The sequence below is a fragment of the Triticum dicoccoides genome, chromosome 2B (assembly GCF_002162155.2).
Source record: "Triticum dicoccoides isolate Atlit2015 ecotype Zavitan chromosome 2B, WEW_v2.0, whole genome shotgun sequence".
Classification (NCBI taxonomy): domain Eukaryota; kingdom Viridiplantae; phylum Streptophyta; class Magnoliopsida; order Poales; family Poaceae; genus Triticum; species Triticum dicoccoides.
In genome coordinates, this window is record NC_041383.1 from 797356058 (window position 1) to 797371725 (window position 15668).

A 15668-nucleotide genomic window follows, 5' to 3' on the forward strand; every position below is an offset into this window, starting at 1 on the left:
AGTCCGAAGCCGATTTTGGTACTCAACAAGAGAAGCTTTGTTTTTGGTCCGTGTGCGGAATGCAAATGATTGGAAAAGTGACAAAATGATTGTGACGAACTCGATCGAGAAGTTGATGATTCAGGATAGACATAACTGTGGCATCACTAGAGATTGGGACGTTCATGGGACGTTCACAACGAACTCACACACACGGCGGTGTAGGCGATCAAGTGAAATCCTTCTCATTAAATCATTTCCGGTCGATTACCACTCAGGCCTCACGGGCTAACTAGCTAATAATTAACAAAAAAGCTAGTAATTAAATAACCTCAGGCTAATGCTATGGAAAAAGATGAAACCCAAACTCGATCCGATGAGGGGCTAGCTAAGGTAGCTAGCTGCGATCCGCTGGCTTGGTGGTGAGTCCGAATCCGAAGGGGAAGAGCGGGTCGTAGAGCTTGTCGCCGTAGTTCATGGGCAGCTGGTCGACGGACCTGACCCACGTCCGGGGCAGCTTGCCGGAGAATCCGTGGTCCCCAAAGAGCACGTCGGCGACGCCGTGGCCCTCGGTGCCGGGCAGCCAGGCGGCGACGAGCGCGTCCATGGTGTCGAGGTATGGCTCGACGACGAGCGGACGGCCCGAGACGAGGACGACGACGCACTTGACGAGCTCGCACACCTTCCTGATGACCTCCGGGCCCGGGCCCGGGATGGTGAGGTTCAGGTTGTCGCCGGCCGCGGCGGCGTACGGGTGCTCGCCCACCACCACCACAGCGTAGTCGTACTCGTCCTCGTTCTTGGAGACGTTGCCCTTGTCCGGGTGCTTCGAGTAGTCGATGATCGTCTTCTTGTCCACCGCCGACTTGATGGCCTCAAGAATGGTGGTGCCTGCATCGTATTCGTACGTACAGTAGTCAACAACTAAGAGATGTGTGAAAGAAAGACGAGGAGGCGATGGAGGTAAGTAGGTACCATGGCCGGTGATGCCGTTGCCGGACTGACCCTGCCAGGACTTGGTCCAGCCGCCGCACTGGAGGCCGAGGTCGTGGGCGTGGGTGCCGACGACGAGGATCTTCTTGGCCTTCTTGGAGAGCGGGAGGACGGGCTTGCCGTCTTTCCTGCCTTTGCCGTTCTTGAGCAGCACGAGGGACTTCCTGACGGCCTCCCTGGCGAGCTCCCGGTGCTCCTTGCTGCCGAGCTGGCCGGTGAGGCTGTGTTCGGGGAAGGGGTTCTCGAAGAGGCCCATGGCGAACTTGACCCTGAGGATGCGGGAGACGGCGTCGTTGATGCGGTCCATCTTGATAGCGCCGCGCATGACCTGGGCCTGGACGTCGGCGACGAACTCGGGGTAGTCGAATGGGATCATGACCATGTCGATGCCGGCGTGGATGGTCTCCTGGATGGAGTGGTAGTAGTGCTTGTGCGGCGGGGTGGTGATCTTGTCCACCGCCTGCCAGTCCGTGATCACAAAGCCCTGCGCCACCGTACGTACGTACGTGTCAACTCAAGCCAAGCGATGGACGGACGTACGTACGTACGAACGAAATGACAATGACAGTGACAAGGTATGCAAATTATATTGACGGCGTACGTACCCTGAAGTGCATCTTTTCCTTGAGGATCTGGGTGATGAGGTACTTGTTCTCGTGCATCTTGACGCCGTTCCAGCTGGAGTAGGAGATCATGACGGAGGAGACGCCCTTGATGACGGCGTCGTAGTAGGGCGGCATGTGGATCCGCATGAGGTCGTGGAAGCTGAGCACCGTGTTGTTGGCGCTTATCCCGTGGTGCGTCCCGCCGTCGCCGACGAAGTGCTTGGCGCAGGCTGCCACGTGCTTGGTCCCGCCCACGAAGGGGACGCCCCTGGGATGCTTGCTGGAGACGTCGCCCTGCAGGCCGGGGATGACGGCCGACGTCATCAGCTGCACCAGCTTCGTGTCCTCGCTGAAGCTCTCGTAGCACCCGCCCCACCTCGGATCACGGCAAACCTGCATGCATGCCCCGTCCCAGCCAGCCGGATGCATGTGTTAACGATGCATGGACGCGACTTTTGACATATACTCCTATATGTATGTAGCCAAAAAATGATTGATATGAATAGGTTATTACGCACCGCGACGCATGGCGCGAAGGTGTAGGGGATGCCGGTGGCCCTGGCCTCGAGCGCCGTGGCGCGGCCGATGCGCTTGACCAGGTCGGGGTCCCTGGTGGCGCCGAGGCCGACGTTGTGGGGGAAGATGGTGGCGTTGTAGGCGTTGTTGTTGCCATGCACGGCGTCGATGCCGTAGAGGATGGGGATGCCGAGGCGGGTGCTGAGCGCCGCCTTCTGCATCTTGGCGATCATCTCCTGCCACGTCGCCGCCGACGCCTTCTCCGACGGCGCGCTGCCGCCACCGCTCAGCACGCTCCCTGCATGCACATCCATCGATCCATCGATCAAGCCCACATGCAATGCAGAGAGAGTATGACACGCACACATACGCTGCCTTCGAGAATCGATCGACCGATTCGCCTCGCCGGTGAAGGAAGGAAGGAAGGAAGGAAGAGAGCAAATTAAGGGAGGGAGTACGTACCGACGAAGTACTTCTCGATGACGGCGGAGGAGGCGTTGTGGCGCTCGATCTGCGTCATCTGCCCGATCTTCTCCTCGATCCTCATCCGGCCGAGGAGATCCTCCACGCGCGCCTGGATCGGCTGCTTGTGGTCTTTGTACCTGACATACGTTGCCCCGGTCACCGACGCACCGGCCGCGGCAACCACCAGGAGGAGGAGGACCGCCGGCGCCGCCGAGCAGCAGCCCGTCTGCATTGCCATTTCTGATCTAGGTCGAGCAAAGAAGTGGGTGTGATGAGAGTGTAGATATATCAGTACACATCATGCGGTTTAAATAGAGAGGAGAGGGAGAGGCAGCCCCAGGACTCAACTGAACTCCTACAATCTAGCTAGGCACTACCGAGAGGATGAAGGAGCCGGTACAGATCCTGGAGAACCGGTCATAAACATGACGTGTACAACGGTGAACACTTCAACAGAGAGGAGTGATCAATTTGCAGCGGTGGAGGTCGATGGACTGATTCCAGTGTCAACCTCTCGCTCGGTCTTGCGGTTACAACTATAATCGGGCGAGAAAGGGCCGGGCGGCAAAGGCATTTTTAGCGGCAACGTTACCCACCGGCAACACACGAGCCAGTGCGGTGCTGCCACATGGTGAAGTATATCAAGATATTTATTCCTTTCCGGAAACGGCATTTTGGCTCTCGGGTGCAACTGCAACACGGAACGTTCGGATTTTAAATATGTCGCCCCGAACGTTTTTTCATGGCAACTTTTTTTTTTTTGCGGGAAAAAGTGAGTTTTATTCCATGAACATAGGGATACAATCACGTGGCACAAGTTCCGTTATACATGGCGGAACTCCTAACAACCACACTGCACTACAAGACCCGGTGCGGCTATAAGAGGCCAAACAATCTGCAACCCTATTTTGACTTCTAGTAATTTTCTTCGGAATTAACTCCCTTTCCTCCGTAAGAGACTTGATTTCAGCAACAAGATGGCCATAGACGGATCTGGACAAACTTGCATCAACGAGTGAAGATAACGCTAATGAAGAGTCTGATTGTACCCATACCGGTAGAGCGGAATGCTGGAGTGCCAGCGCCATACCTTGCATAATTGCATGAATTTCCGCCTCCAAGGCATCCTTACAGTGGAAAAGAATCCGGTAGGCCGAGAAGATGATAGAGCCATCATGTCGACGCAACAGCAAACCCGTAGCTGCCGAACCGTCCATTGGCTGAAAGGTGCCATCGACAGACAGTGCAACATAACCAGCCGGCGGTGGGGGCCAGGGTTCCACTTCCACTGGAGCAGATTCAGGCCGGACATCCGGTTCTTGGACCACGTTCATCTTCCCCTTGATCATTTGCTCAGTAGTGAACTGTTTCGATAATCTGAGCAACCTCAGATAGCTATCCAAAAAAGCGACCGACGCCTCCACTTGTGAATATTGTTTGCCATGAGTGACATCTGAGCGCACATTCCATATACGCCAGCAAAGAAGGATAACCATATCCCGTACTTGTGCTGAGCACGCAGCAAGTACGTGAAGAAGCCAGTCAGGACCCGAATTGACAAGGCACTCACGAGGTGGCAGATTCCACACGCTCCGCATCGCCTCCCATAATGATATCGCATGTGCACAGGAGATAAGAGCATGGAATGAATCTTCTCTTTCAATACCACACATAGGACAAGTGCCCCGCCTGCTGATATGTCTATAAACCTTGCACTCGTTTGTCGCCAAAGCTCTCGAGCAAGCCTTCCACGCTGAGATACACATCTTAAGAGGGACCTTAGACTGTCAGAGTAGTTTCCACAACTTTCGCTCACCATCTTGGGATGAGCTGGACGCCCCACATGCAACGCTCTCCTCCCGAGCCGAGGTCGCCAGGTGGTAGGCACTCTTCGCAGAGAAAGAGCCATGTTTTCCAGGATGCCAAGCAATGAAGTCCTCCCTTCTTCTTGGTGAATCTTTGATCTTTAGAATTTCATTGATGTCCATCTCCCAGAAATGATCCCTGAGCCGTTGTAAGTTCCATGCTCCAGTTTCTTCCAAGAAGTCTGACACACGATTAAAACGACAATTCCTCTTAGGAGTGATTGGTCTACAATCGTGTCCCCGTGGGATCCAAGGGTCCCGCCACGTTTGGATTTTAGACCCGTCTCCAACTCGCCAGATTATACCTCTCTTCACAAGTTCCAACCCATGGCTGATTCCTTTCCAGACCTCCGAAGCTCGTCCAGAGAACACCGTATCAAGAATATTTCCGTTGGGATAATACTTTGCACGCAGCAGACGAGCGCATAAGCTTTCCGGTGTGTCAATAAGCCTCCAAGCTTGCTTGGCCAACAAGGCTTGATTAAACGCACGCATATCACGAAAGCCCATCCCCCCTTTAGCTTTGGGTAAGATCATCTTCTCCCAACTCAACCAAGCCATCTTCCTTTTCCCATTTTCCACGCCCCACCAGTATTGCCTCATAAGCCGAGTTAAGTCATCACAAATGGAAGCCGGAAGCTTGAACACGCTCATGACATAGGTGGGGATCGCCTGCGCCACCGACTTTATAAGAATCTCCTTAGTACCAGTGGAAGTATATTGCTCGCTCCAATCCACGAGCCTCTTACTCAACCTTTCTTGGGTACTCTCGAATCTGCCTTTATGCATTCTTCCTTGCGGCACTGGCAGCCCCAAGTACTTAGGCTCGAAAACCTCCCACGAGATACCCAAAGTATGCTTTATAGACTCTGAAACAGCCCCCGGACAGTTTGTGGAGAAAAGAATGGAACACTTGGAAGGGTTCAAGAGCTGACACGTAGACTGTGCGTAAGTGCTCAACAAATCTTTCACCACCTCTGCCTGGTTTGTCGAAGCTCGGAAGAAAAGCAAAGAGTCATCCGCAAAGAGCAAGTGAGATATAACTGGTGCCCTGCTACAAATTTTTAGACCCTCTAGCTGACCATCATTAACTGATTAATGCAGAAGAGCGGAAAGAGCATCAGCAACGAAAAGGAACAAAAATGGGGAGAAGGGATCACCTTGTCTAAGACCCCGCGTAGGGCTAAAAGCCTCCAACAACTTCCCATTGAGCTTCACCGAATACTTCACTGAGGACACACATGCCATCACCCTTTTGATCCGAACCTCCGAAAACCCCCACTTGGACAGTGCTAGTTCCAAAAAATCCCAATCAACTCTATCATAGGCCTTGGAGAGATCTAACTTGTAGGCACAACAAGGAGAGTCCGAAGACCGTTTTGCTTGGATATAATCAATGCACTCAAATGCAATTATAGAATTATCAGAAATAAGTCTTCCGGGTATGAAGGCACTCTGATTCTCGGAGATTAATTCCTGCAGGATCGGACGTAACCTGTTGACGATGCACTTGGACACAATTTTATATATGATGTTGCACAAACTAATCAGCCAGAAATCCTTCAATTCTTTCGGATGGGGAATCTTAGGAATCAAAACAATAGTAGTATCATTCACATCTGTGGGCATGACTCCAGAAGAGAAGAACTCAAGAACAGCAGGCACTATTTCAAACTTCATGGAGCCCCAATTCCGCTGATAAAACCTTGATGGGAAGCCGTCTACTCCTGGTGCTTTGAGTGGACCAATTTGGAGTAGAGCGTCTGACACTTCCTTCTCTGAGTATGGAGCACAGAGAGCCTCATTCATATCCAACATCACTTTGGGTTGTATGCACTCTAGCACTGCCTCTGGTGAAAGTGTTGGATCTTTGGTAAATACCTCCTGGAAATAAGACCGCGCCATTAACTCCATATCAGATGGGGCGGTGGTCCAGGTACCATCCTCCTTGCGCAAGCGCTGAATAAAATTTTGCCGCGCTCGCCAAACTACTCTTCTATGCATGTATTTAGTATTACGTTCGCCTTCCTTAAGCCAGCTGATACGTGACCGCTGCAACCACATCATTTCCTCCCTGTATAGGAGTTCGTCCAACTCATTCATCTTGGTACGTAACAAAACTCTATCAGCATTAGTGAGGTGCAGATTCGCCAATTCTAACCTCAACTTCTCGAGTTTCTTATTAACGTTGCCGAACTTTTCCTTACTCCACGTGCGAAGCTGCTTCATCATCTCCTTAAGCGAACTGGATACCACACCCAGGTTAGCCTCCGGTTTATGAGCAGCCCACGTATTTTGGATTATCTCTGGTAGAGCCGCCTCCCTCTCCCACATGATCTCGTATCTTGGCACACTCTATCTCGGATTATCCGGTAAAGCAATCAACTCAATTACTAGAGCACAGTGGTCCGAACAAGATGAAACCACATGATGGACACGGGAGGCCGGGAAAAGATCCCGCCAAGCCTGGTCCGCGCATGCCCTGTCCAGCCAGACTTTGACATTGCTATCGTTTGTGTGGCCGTTATCATAAGTGAACGGCACACCCGAGAACCCCAGATCGACAATATCACACATGTTTAGACAGTCCCGAAAGGCTTGCATTTGTACTTCAGATCGAGCAGTACGTGAGATGTGTTAATGCTGCCACATAGCCTCGTTGAAGTCACCACAAACCAACCATGGATCTGCTAAAGTTGCACGTAGAGTTGTAAGATTATCCCACATGACATGCCTATTCTCAACTCTTGGTTCGCCGTAAACAAAAGTACCCTGCCAGCATGTATTGTTACTCATGTCCTTCACTTGAACATCAATGTATCGCTTACAAGAATCCAACACTACCACCGAAAGGGAATCATCCCAGTACAACGCTAAGCCTCCACTCAAACCATCACAGCTAACACCAGCGAAACCTTTTAAGCCCAACCGCCAACGTAGCTTCTCCATCTTTGATACATCTTGTCTTGTCTCCGAAAGGAAGACAAATTTGGGGGAATTGGCTTTTGAGAGGGCCAACACCTCACGAACTGTCTGGCGGTTCCCCCACCCCGGCAGTTCCAAGCTAAAACATTCATTGCGTCCGGCGGTCCTCCTCCAGGGAGGTCGCCGATATCTCATTTTGTGACACATCATCAACCTTTGCACGTTTACTGTTAGTGCTGCTAGTCGGAGAACCTTGCTCCGTATCCTTCCCACTACCATCTGTAATAGCCAACATGGCAGTTGTCGCTGGGAGTGGGGTTTGATCATCAGTTTTCTCCTCTCCCACCAGCAAGAGCCTCTTGCGGACACCTTTGTCACATTCCATCAAAACTGTACCACACTTAACTGGGCTTGTCGCTGTACCAGTCAGATCCGGATCCTGAATAGCAGCCTCCTTATCTTTGGCTTTCGGAGGACTGGCCTGGGAATTTTTAACAGGTTGTTGCTCCAGTTCCCCTTCCACACGTTTCAAAGGTTCTGCATACAACCAGTCACCATACTTGTGGCTCTTCTCATCATGTATCCCCGTGCCACACTCCTTAACAGCATGGCCAATGAGTCCGCATACCTTACAGAACTTTGCAAGTATTTCATAGCGGACCATGAAGATCACTCTTTCTTTGGCCCGAACAATGCTAACAAACCTTGTAAGAGGTTTATTGATGTCATGCTGAACCCTGACCCTGACATAATCTCCACGGGTATTACCATTAAGGTGCATATCAAGGATCATCCCAACACCCTTAAGCAATTTCTCAACTATTCCCGGTTTGCTGAAGCCATCAGGCAACTTGTGGATCTGCAGCCAAATTGGCATAAGGTTATTTGCAATATCCTCAACCCTAGTAAACCCATCGTAGGGGCACAGCAACACTACCATATTATGAAACAGCCATGGGCCTTGATGCAGAATACGCTCCCAATCTTGCAGGCACGATGCCTGAACCACAAATCGATTGGAACCTACCGGCCTGAAGCGAACCTGCTGAGCGGGATTCCAGGCTGCCCTCATGTCCTTGTAGAACGCACTCTGGCTGAAGGATTTCTCCGTATGAACCCTCGCCAGGGCTAGCCAGCGGACGCTTTCATTGATCACCGGGTCATCTTCATCAATCTGAACGTCATGAAACTCCTCTTCATTTAGGTCAAGCTGATCAAAGAACTCATGAAGATTCGATCTTGCAGCAGCACCATGGCCGCCGCTAGTCTCAGATTGGGCGTCGGAGAGGAACGCCATGGATTAGGCTTCTAGAACTCTGGAAGACAGACTCCCAGACGCAGTTTCCGATCTCAACCGCCTCAAGCACACGCCGCTGCACACTATATGGATGACTGCGACAGAGCTGCAAGAGAGATCGACTCGGGGTGGGGTATATCACGGTGGAGGCGACGTCGGGGTAGACTCGGAGACACAATCGACTCCGAGGAGAAATAAACCCTAGCCGCCGCTAGGGGAAAGTATTCTTAGGGTAGAGTACTTTGACGGAACCTTTCATGGCAACTTTATTTGTTCAAACATGACAACTTTGTTTCAGTTCATTTTTTGTTAAAAATTGCCCTGTTTGCCGACCCTGCGTGAAGTAAAATTGTCATGGAAAATGTTTTGATTGCCATGCATAAAATCCGAACGTTCGGGATTTATCATTTGCGTTAAAAATAATACTCATGTTCATGAAGTCCGTGCTAAATTCCGTGGAGGTTGGACATTTCAGTAGCTTTCATCAAAAATAATAAATTTCCAACATATGAGAAACTTTTGAAAACAATGCTGTTCGAAGCTCATTTTGTCTTTTATGTTGTGAGCTCCTCGAATGTCCTTTAGCCACTAAATTTTGCACGCACCTCGTGCACTAAAGAAAACAGATCTTTGGGATTTTTTGCTATTTTTTGTTTTACTGTTTACTGGATGCAGATGAGCCTGGGCACTCAATTCAATATTCACTATTAGGGAAAACCCTAGTAGTAGCACGGGTTTTAGGTCTAGCAGTAGCTGATGAGGATACAAACCTAGGGTAGGGCCACATGCCTGATCTATATGTCCTACCCAAGTTCACTACCATAGAAGCAAAGAAGTCCAAGAGACAACAAGGAATACCCGGTGAAGTGGTCGAGTGCAATCCACTCGACCAACCATATCACTCGGGTACCCCTCCTTCCTGATGTCACTCGACCATACAAGAAACCACTCGACCTACTGAAGACCAGGAGTCACTCAGAACTGCAACGAACAGGCGTTCACTCCGTAGTCTTTAAAATCATTAATAGCACCTATGGCTGGCGTTATCAGTAACGCCGCGTCTTTATGTACATTGAACTCCTTGTAACGGAGGATGGCTGGGGTCCTGGCACACTCTATATAAGCCACCCCCCCTTCTCTGGGACAAGGGTTCGCGCCCCCTGTAACTCCACATGCATATAATCCAGTCGACCGCCTCCGGGCACCGAGACGTTGGGCTTTTACTTCCACCGTGAAGGGCCTGAACTCGTAAATCTTGTGTGTACAACTTCATCATAGTTGAGATCTTGCCTGCTCATACCTACCCCCCATTCTACTGTCAGTCTTAGGACCACGACAGTTGGCGCCCACCTTGAGGCGGGTGTCTTAGCGACTTTTTGGTGAAGTTGCGATTTTTTCGATCCCTATCATCATGGTTTCCGGCGGTGGATTGGCTGAGGGCCGCGAGATCCGTCTCGACACGCTCGTCTTCATCGCCGGCGACTCCGCCTGGCTTCAGGAAGCTCCCCTTGACATCGAGGCGCTCCCCGTCTGTGGGGCGCCGCACTTTCGCGCGTGCGTACGCGGCGTCCTTCTCCGGCAGCCGTCGACCCAGTATCGGTCGGCTCCCGTGGTGTCCTCACTCCCCGCTATTCGCCGTCGCAAGCGATCTGGTCGGTCGCGGCTTCAGCGGTGGGTGCAACGTGTGGTGGCTCGTCAGTCGACCACCCATCAAGTCGCGACAATCGAGCCCGATGAAACTCTCTACGGCCTGTTCGACCTGTCGACTGGCTCCGTCGAGACCGCATCCGAGTGCGATAGCAGGGACCCTGCGGCTGATGTCTTGATGGTAGACGGACCACGTAGTCCGTCTGGATTCCGTCGCGACGACGGCGGTGATGGTGGCGGTGATCCGTCGCGCGTTCACGAGGAGTACTGTCCCGAACCCCTCTCTTCACAACAAAGAGAAGAACTTCATCGCCGCAACATGGATGCACTCCACACGCCCATCGTTGGGGAAACCCCCGAGGCTCGGGCCTTGGAAGAGGTGTGCCTGGCTAATTTGGCTGAGCGCACTCGACTGGAGAACCTTCAGCATGCACTCGACGAGCGTGCTCGGGAGTGGATTCCTGAGTCCAGTCGACGCCAGCTTTTTCCGCCTCAACCTAAGGTATACCACACTCCGATTTAGAATCTCACAGCTGCGGCCCGTATAGCAGAGTCAATTCAGCCTTCCCAGTCGGAGGCTGGCAGAGGTTTGATGCAGATCCGGGCCTTACTCCGGGCAGCAGGAGAACAGAACACATCAGTGTCTCAGTCGCGGAATAGGATTCATAGAAGGTCCATGATGGCGGATACAGTTCAGTCGGCCCACAGCCCAAGATCGCCCCTGCGGCGTGAAGGTCATGGGCATCGGCAGGATCAGTACAGGAACCATGGGCAGCATGATCACCGACTCGGCCGTGACGATCGTCGTCGAGTGCCCACACCTCCTCCGAGGAGTGGATCATATGTGCCTCGGCAATACGATGACAAACACCCTCACAATGGCGAGCGCAGAGTACCGGTTGACCCAAGAGAGCCAGGATTTGATGTGAGATCTATTCTCGTTCAAGGTCTAATCGACCGGAACAGAGCGCAAAGGGAGGGCCTTGACAGAGATCGTCCGACTGGCAGCAGAGTTCATGTTTCGGGTCTAGAATGTTCCAGCAGAGCCATCAGGGCTGTAGTGATTCCTCCCAACTTCAGGTTGGCGACTGGAGTCAACAAGTTCACTGGAGAGTCCAAGCCTGACACTTGGCTTGAGGATTACCGAGTGGTTGTGCAGACTGGTGGCGGTGATGTTGAAGTGGCCATGAAGCATCTTCCTCTGATGTTGGAAGGGTCAGCCAGAGCGTGGTTGAATCAGTTAGCCCCTGGCAGTACATTCAGTTGGGAGGAGCTTGCCCGAGTGTTCGTCAGAACTTTTAAGGGTACTTGCAAGCGACCAGCAGGATTAACAGAATTGTAGCATTGCATGCAAAAACCGAGTGAGACTCTAAGGGATTACATTCAGAGGTGGACCACTTTGCACCACACAGTGGAAAATGTATCTGAGCACCAAGCAGTGTGGGATTCAAGGAAGGCGTTAAATATCGAGAGCTGGTCCTGAAGTTCGGCCGGACTGGAGATATGTCTCTGAGTCGAATGATGGAAATAGCCACTTGGTACGCTAACGGAGAAGAAGAGGATCGACTCCGCAGTGGAAAGAGTAAACCAGTCGGCCAGGATGCCGGTGGAGGCAATTCCAATCGGAAACAGAAACGTAAGGCTGAACCTGCAGCGCCTGGTGAAGCTGCGGCAGTAGTTCAAGGAAAGTTTAAAGGAAAACCTAAGGGGCCCTGGACCCCTAATGTCGTGGAATTAACACGTCAGATGTCCTTAGTGTGAGGACTTAGTTGTGAGGCCAACACATCTATGTGGTATCTTGAGAGGGGTTGAGCAGAATCGAGAGACGCAACACGCAAGACAGAGATTTAGATAGCTTTGGGCCCCGGGAAACATCATCTGGTAATAACCCTACATGTTGTTTGTGGCTAGCTCTCATTATGATCATGAGGGAGTGCTACCTCTTGAGCACTGCGTTGGATTTCCCCGAAGAGGAGAGGATGATGCAGCAAAGTAGCGTAAGTATTTCCCTCAGTTTTTGAGAATCAAGGTATCAATCCAGTAGGAGACCACGCACAAGTCCCTCGTACCTACACAAAACGATAGCTACTCGCAACCAACGCGATTAGGGGTTGTCAATCCCTTCATGGTCACTTACAAGAGTGAGATCTGATAGAGATGATAAATAATATTTTTGTATTTTTGATAGATAGATGCAAAGTGAAAAGTAAAAGGCAAAGTAAAAACAAAGCAAGTAATAAAGTAATGGAGATTGATATGATGAGAATAGACCCCGGGGCCATAGGTTTCACTAGCGGCTTCTCTCAAGAGCATAGATTTTCTACGGTGGGTGAACAAATTACTGTTGAGCAATTGACAGAATTGAGCATAGTTATGAGTATATCTAGGTATGATCATGCATATAGGCATCACGTCCGAGACAAGTAGATCGAAACGATTCTGCATCTACTACTATTACTCCACTCATCGACCGCTATCCAGCATGCATCTAGAGTATTAAGTTAAAAACAGAGTAAGGCCTTAAGCAAGATGACATGATGTAGAGGGATAAATTCATGCAATATGATAAAAACTCCATCTTGTTATCCTCGATGGCAACAATACAATACGTGCCTTGCTGCCCCTTCTGTCACTGGGAAAGGACACCGCAAGATTGAACCCAAAGCTAAGCACTTCTCCCATTGCAAGAACTACCAATCTAGTTGGCCAAACCAAAATGATAATTCGAAGAGACTTGCAAAGATAACTCAATCATACATAAAAGAATTCAGAGAATATTCAAATATTGTTCATAGATAAACTGGATCATAAACCCACAATTCATCGATCTCAACAAACACACCGCAAAAAGAAGAAGATTACATCGAATAGATCTCCACGAGAGAGGGCGAGAACATTGTATTGAGATCCAAAAAGAGAGAAGAAGCCATCTAGCTACTAGCTATGGACCCGAAGGTCTGAAGTAAACTACTCACACTTCATCGGAGGGGCTATGGTGTTGATGTAGAAGCCCTCCATGGTGGATGCCCCCTCCGACAGAGCTCTGGAACAGGCCCCAAGATGGGATCTCATGGATACAGAAGGTTGCGGCGGTGGAATTAGGTTTTTGGCTCTCATTCTAATCGTTTGGGGATACGTAGGTATATATAGGAGGAAGGAGTACGTCGGTGGAGTAATAGGGGGGCACGAGGTAGGGGGGCGCGCCCTAGGGGGGGCTCCCCCCACCCTCGTGACCGCCTCTGTTACGTCTTGGAGTAGGGTCCAAGTCTCCTGGATCACGTTCGGTGAGAAAATCACGTTCCCGAAGGTTTCATTCCGTTTGGACTCCGTTTGATATTCCGTTTCTTCGAAACACTGAAATAGGCAAAAAAAAACAAGAATTCTGGGCTGGGCCTCCGGTTAATAGGTTAGTCCCAAAAATAATATATAAGTGGAAAAAAAATCCCAATATAGTCCAAAACAGTAGATAAAGTAGCATGGAGCAATCAAAAATTATAGATACGTTGGAGACGTATCAGGGAGTCACCGTAAACCGGCTCTCCTAGTTGTGTCTAGCCCTAGAGATTGTTTCTTCTTGCTTGTCCCTCTTTGGGGAGCCCTGCCTCTCCTTATATAAGTTGAAGGGCGGGTTACATGTAGAGTCCATCTCGAACTAAGACTTAAACTATCCTGACTTCTCTTCATGGGCTTCTTGACATCTTGGGCTTCATAACGTCTTGGGCTTCATAACCCCTGGCAACCCAGTTATCATTGTCTGCTAGGTTATGACTGGTGCCGGTTTAAGATTGTCTACCGGTTTAAGATTGTCTGACGGGTTATCATCTGACATAACTCCTGCTGGGTTATCATCTGACTTAACACATGCCGGTTTACCACCTGCCGGTTTACCGTCTGTCTTAGCCATCTGTCTTAACTCTTTGTCTTAACTGTCCGCCGGTTTACCATCCGCCGGTTTACCAAGTCCCAGGCCGGTTATGACTCCGGCCGGGTCATACCGCAGGGTATATCCCCGACATTAGCCCCCAGTTTAATTTAGATTTATCCATGTTAAACTGATCCTGATCATCCTTAAGTCCTTGTCATTTCCTTCTAGAAAATCCGGGTCAATAGGCCAGCTTCATAATCAATTTGCTGACATTGGTTTTTCACAGAGAAATATTGTGGAGAATAACTTCTTTGACTCAGCTCCCAATGCTTAACAAAAATATTGGTCTTTGAAATACTCATCTGATCTTCAGCCGGTTTAAGAATGTAGAACTTTTGCCGGTTTACAAATATTGATGGCACCGGATCATAACTGTTTGTTAACATCAGATTTTGAAAATATACCTCTTATATGCCTATCACTTGTATCCCTCAAATCTTAAGAAGGTAGCATAGCAACAGCTTAAGACTTGCTTCAATATAAATATCACAATCTTGAAGAAATCCAGGTTGTTCATCTCAATCACTAGTCAGAATTGAGTATTCCACATATGTAGCCCCCAAGTGCCGGGTTGTCATGCTTGCAGCAACTTGGGACTTGTAATTGCCTGATGCTCATAAAAACTTCAACCAGTGTAGCCCCCAAGGGCCGGGTCATTATGCAATAATGAGTAGGGACTTTGTAAATATAATCTTGTAAACTTTGAACAGCAACGTGTAGCCCCCAAGGGCCGGCTCAGTAAGATAATATTGAGCTGAGACTTTGATATATACTTCAATGAAAATAACATCATATGATGTAACCCCCTTCATGGGGCTTGAATTCACGTCCACAAGGTTAAGAGCCTTGTGCTTTACCAACTGAGCAGTGGACCCTTCAATGTAATGGATAAAAAGCTTTGTACCTTAAATTTTTGACAGGAGCAATTGGTAACCCCCAAGGGCCGGCTCATTATGATGTGATGAGTCGGGTCTTCAATAAGATGATCAAAAAATGACTTTGCATTAGCCCCCAAGTGTCATGGTGCATGCTTGCAGCAACATGAGACTTGCAGATTTGATGTAATCTCAACTTAAATAATGTAGCCCCCAAGTGCCGGGTTGTAAGCCTGCAGCAACTCGGGACTACTCCCTCCATTGTAGAATAAATCATATCCGTTGATAAAATAATAGCCATTGCGCTAAAGCGACTTTGAAAACCTCAATCATAATACTGGTTATTGATAACCATAATAAAATCCAGCCATATTGGCTATTTAAAGATTTGAATAATATAATCCAATGATTTATGAGCGCATGATTCCAATGGCGCAATCCAAATATATACTGGCGACTTATAGTCCAAAACCAAACCGGGTTAATAAACACCGGTTTATAATTGAATGTGGTTTAACAACTTATAGTTGAAAGCCAAGCCGGGTTAACAAACACCGGGTTAATTTGATGACTGAT

At 49.7% G+C, this 15668-nt stretch overlaps 1 protein-coding gene across 1 annotated transcript; it reads right to left on the bottom strand.

The window, feature by feature from the left end:
• Positions 1-201: 201 nt before the first annotated feature.
• LOC119366393 (beta-glucosidase BoGH3B-like) lies at positions 202-2817 on the bottom strand. The gene is made up of 5 exons (XM_037632123.1): positions 2556-2817; positions 2096-2391; positions 1578-1970; positions 955-1456; positions 202-870 (listed from the first exon to the last, which is right to left on the bottom strand). Exons 1-5 carry the CDS (start codon positions 2794-2796, stop codon positions 377-379), a joined length of 1926 nt encoding a protein of 641 aa, XP_037488020.1. The 5' UTR covers positions 2797-2817; the 3' UTR covers positions 202-376.
• Between the last annotated feature and the right edge of the window lie 12851 nt (positions 2818-15668).